Raw genomic sequence first — 4256 nt, 5'->3', positions numbered from 1 at the left:
TGCCACAAGTGAGAAGAACTTTCATTGATCAGGTTACGTTTAGTTCCAACATTATGATGTAGGGTTAAAAGGCTTTCAGCAAAACGACTATTAAGATTTAGTTTATATAAACCATCACATAAACTACCAGAACCAACGAAAGAAGAATTTTTAAACAAACTGAATCTTCTATTACGAAATGAAAAAGAATAACCTTCAAGGTCAAGTTTAGACATGGAAACCAAATTACGAGAAATAGAAGGAACATAAAGTGTCTGAAACAAATCTAGATAACAATCAGTGTCTAAAAATAAACGAAATGTTCCGGTAGCAACCACTGGAACTTTGACTCCATTTCCCATGACTATGGAACTTTCATTTTGGTTTAAAGTCTGGATTGTAAGGAAGCCCTGCATCGAATTAGAAACATGAACAGTGGAACCTGAGTCAATCCACCAAGTATTAGAAGGAACTTCAGTAAGGTTTGATTCGAAACAAACGTAAGCTAAAGGCTTACCTTTCTTTTCAAACCATGCTCTACGTTTGTGGCAATCTCTCTGTACATGCCCAAACTTCTTACAGAAACGGCACTTGATACTGTTTTGTCCCCTCTGATGAGCCTCTATACCTTGAGGAGGCCCATTGAATTTAGGTGGTTCTACCATTTTGCCCTTCTTAGGTTTCTTCCACTTCTTACTAGCTCCTTTGCCTATAAGGTGAACTGAATGATGTCCTTGTTGCTTAAGCCTTGTCTCTTCTTGAACAAGCATATTAGCCAATTCATTTACATTCCACTTGTCTTTAATAGTGTTGTAATGAATTTGAAATGGCCCATATTGAAGAGGTAAGGAGTTCAAAATAAATTGAACAAGAAAAGACTCATCCACATTCATCCCAAGAGCTTTCAGTTTAGCAGCTAGATTTGACATCTCAAGGATGTGCTCATGCATCCCACGAGTACCATCAAACTTCATGGTGGTGAGTTCAGCCATTAATGTCCCAGCAAGAGACTTATCAGCTGAACGAAAACGTTCTTCCACAGTCTTAAAAAATTCCTTAGCAGTGTCAGGTACAGGAAGTGTAGATTTAATGTTGTTCGCTATACTCATTCGCATAAACATAATGCTCAATCTGTTCGATCTTTCCCAAGAATGACTTAGAGTCTTTTCTTCCGCACTACTAACTTCAGTAATAGCAGGCGGTTTCTCAGTCCGAAGTGCTAAATCAAGATCCAGTACACCTAGGTGAAACTGGACTTGTTCAGACCAATCTGAGAAATTTGCTCCATTAAGGATCGGAACAGATGAAGCATGTGAATGAAACGAAACAGGAATTGAAACTGCAAGTAAATATATGCTCACACATTAATGCTTTGAGTTAAATAATAAACAATAAATAGTATTGTTGTAACACATCTGTGGATGAAAATTACAACATACAAAAAATTAAACTTTTAACTATTATGGTAATTCCCTTTCACCTATTAAAATAAAATAAATAATTAATAATGTATCCATAATCTGATAGGTCCGTTACCTTTGGGTATCCGATTCCACTTCTCAATTAAGGATATACATTAATTATTTTACCTTAGTATATTAATCACAAGAAAAGTGGTGCACCTTTGGGCCAAGCCAAAATATTCTCATGATTAATAATACATATAAATATCTATTCAAAATTTGCAAAGTCATTTTTCTTAATACTTGGGATATGAGTATTAAGATCAAAACTACAACTTGAAACCTATGACTTTCTAGTTGGATCACTTTGGTGATTACCAAACTATTTCATAAAATAGGATTTCAAGATGAAATAATCACTTTGTAAAATAATTTATCATTAATCACATCAAATCATCATTTAAACAGTTTCATACATATGACAATTTCATGTTCAAATAAACTATAAAAAATAATAATAATAATAATTATTATTATTATTATAACAAATCAATACAAGAGATGTTACTCATAAATTTCGGACATGATTCAGATTTTTATAAATGATACACATTTTGTGTGTTGTGTTCTATACTGTAGAACAAATCATGAGCAATATTATCAATTAAATAAAAATAAAAATAAAATAAAATTGATATGTAACATCATGCTGAAAATGGAAAGTAGAAAATGTACTAAAATATGTAATTTTCTCCATTAATTAAAGCAACCAACAACATCATGCTTTATATATGAGAATCCATAGAAAACACGTTGGGTATAAAATAAATGAGATTTTATTTTGTGGAAAACTTTAATAATCGCAGCGGAAAAGAAAAAATTAAAATCAAAACTAAATCATATCATATATATATATGAAATCTTCCACAAATAATTGATTGCAACAAATAGATCATAATGGAAAATCAAGAAAGTCTTAACCTGTGGCTCTGATACCACATGTAAAATTTTAAATTCATCAATCAATATATTCTATGATCTTGACTATCATGATTTTCACATACAAATTTAAATAACATATATGATTTTATAAAGATAAACAACATACCTGAATCCATAGCAATTTCTTTGTTAATTGTTGATCTGAAAATATGGATTTCTTCAGGCAATGAGTTTCTCTCTCTTGACCCTTTCTCTTAAAAGAAAAAAATGCATTTTACTCACTGATGATGGAAAATAGTATGATGCCTCTTAAAATGGGTAGAGAGAGGACCCATTTCCTTTAGTAACTGCTGAGTAGTTTTTGTAACTGCCCCTCCACTTCCCATCAAAGTTAGAAGTTAATAGATAGAGGAAAACTACTTCTCTAAATGTTAGTAACCACTACTCTAGAGATTAGATCAGTAACTTCCTTTTATTAAAGACTAAAAGTGTCATGTGGGACAGAAAAAATATCTAACATGTACGACTTTCTTAATCATCAAAATCCCCATTTCCAAGAATGAAATCATATAAGCTTTTGATGCATGTTTTTTTAGAGCTGCTATTGGCACCACAACTTTTAATTATTACTCCCCTATTAAAAATAAAGAAAATAAGTGAGTGGTTGAGAATATGTAAAAATTGGGATATAGTTGTAAACAACTACTGAAATTATTTGAACGAGTGTTATAATGTTGATATTAGAATTTGAGCCTAACCTTTGTTGTTTGGAGAAGTGTTTTAATCTTTAATTGAGGTAATAAGTAAAAGTTGGGGTACCAATAGCAGCTCTTTTAAAAAAAATAAAAAATTAAGTGTGCTCTCAAGTCGCATCTCACTTATTTGTCAAATTCATACCCATCTGATATATCTGTCTTTGGCAATAAATTTTGAAAATGGAATAAATCAGCTGGAAGTAAAAGTTCAAAGAGGGTAGAATAGCAGCCGAAGGAAGACTAAATAAGCATCGAAGCATGTTTGCATTCAAGTACTTCATAGGTCCAAACTCTATTACAGAATTTTCCCAACAAATTTATTTAATCCTAACTTAAATATGTCTTATATATGCAAAATCAAAGTGATCATTCACTAAAACCATTTCAGTTCAAACTTCAAATGCTATTATTTATTTTACCTCAATTGCATTAATAATGAAAGAATCCTTGTAGACATCAATATCATGCAAAATTGCCCATTACACAAAAAAATGTCTTAAAACCTACATTCAAAAAACTTAATTAAAAAAAGAAAAAAAGAAAGAGCATATATAGCCTAAATATTCCAAGAACAATGCTCTCAAGGGTGGACAGGATTTGGAGCTAGCATCCTGTACATCCCAGTTATCTCACATGCACACACACCCACCTAAATATAGTGTAATATCAACACAATCTCTGCATTGTTTCTATTTCAGGTCTGCATAACATGATTGAATCTAAATATACTCTGATGTAACTGGAAAATGAACTGGTAATCTATTGGTTGATAGAAAGAAAGAAAGAAAGTTGAGATGAGATAATTTTATGGTAATAGTTTTATAGAAGATACCAAGGCTAGCTGTTGCTTCCATCCCTATGCTCTTCTAGTAATCCATAGACCATTCGTTAGGGATTTTTTGGCAGCACGACCTCCATTGTGTGACTACCTGGTCTTAAGGGAAAATGGCTGCTGAAACCTTTTGAGGTTTGTACTGGAAGGAATGGAAGGGAAGGGGGAATTGTGAGTTTAGTCTCACATTGAATGGATGAACTTTCAAAGCCTGTATTGTATTATAAGGACAAGCTTGACCTTGTTTGATACGATAATGGGTTTTAAAGTCATGTGGGGGTGGTGGTAAAACTCAGACGATATCATATATATACACATTTTCTCTCATTTGTTGCATACGAATTG

The 4256-nt window shown here is 32.3% G+C and overlaps 1 protein-coding gene across 1 annotated transcript; it reads right to left on the bottom strand.

Annotated features, from left to right (window-relative positions):
• On the bottom strand, positions 1-1431 carry LOC147386592 (uncharacterized). The gene is made up of 2 exons (XM_086424149.1): positions 497-1431; positions 1-389 (listed from the first exon to the last, which is right to left on the bottom strand). Exons 1-2 carry the CDS (start codon positions 1098-1100, stop codon positions 355-357), a joined length of 639 nt encoding a protein of 212 aa, XP_086280275.1. The 5' UTR covers positions 1101-1431; the 3' UTR covers positions 1-354.
• Positions 1432-4256: the final 2825 nt, after the last annotated feature.

This window comes from Akebia trifoliata, chromosome 14 (assembly GCF_017979445.1).
Source record: "Akebia trifoliata isolate Shusen 1 chromosome 14, ASM1797944v1, whole genome shotgun sequence".
Classification (NCBI taxonomy): domain Eukaryota; kingdom Viridiplantae; phylum Streptophyta; class Magnoliopsida; order Ranunculales; family Lardizabalaceae; genus Akebia; species Akebia trifoliata.
This window is presented reverse-complemented; position numbering and strand designations above follow the sequence as displayed.

Bases quoted from the DNA above. Each gene is read 5' to 3' on its own strand.
- LOC147386592 (XM_086424149.1), bottom strand. From the start codon at position 1,100: ATGTTTATGCGAATGAGTATAGCGAACAACATTAAATCTACACTTCCT. The intron at 390-496 runs GTAAGCCTTTAG...AATTCGATGCAG, and splicing joins AGCATGGTTTGAAAAGAAAG to GGCTTCCTTACAATCCAGAC.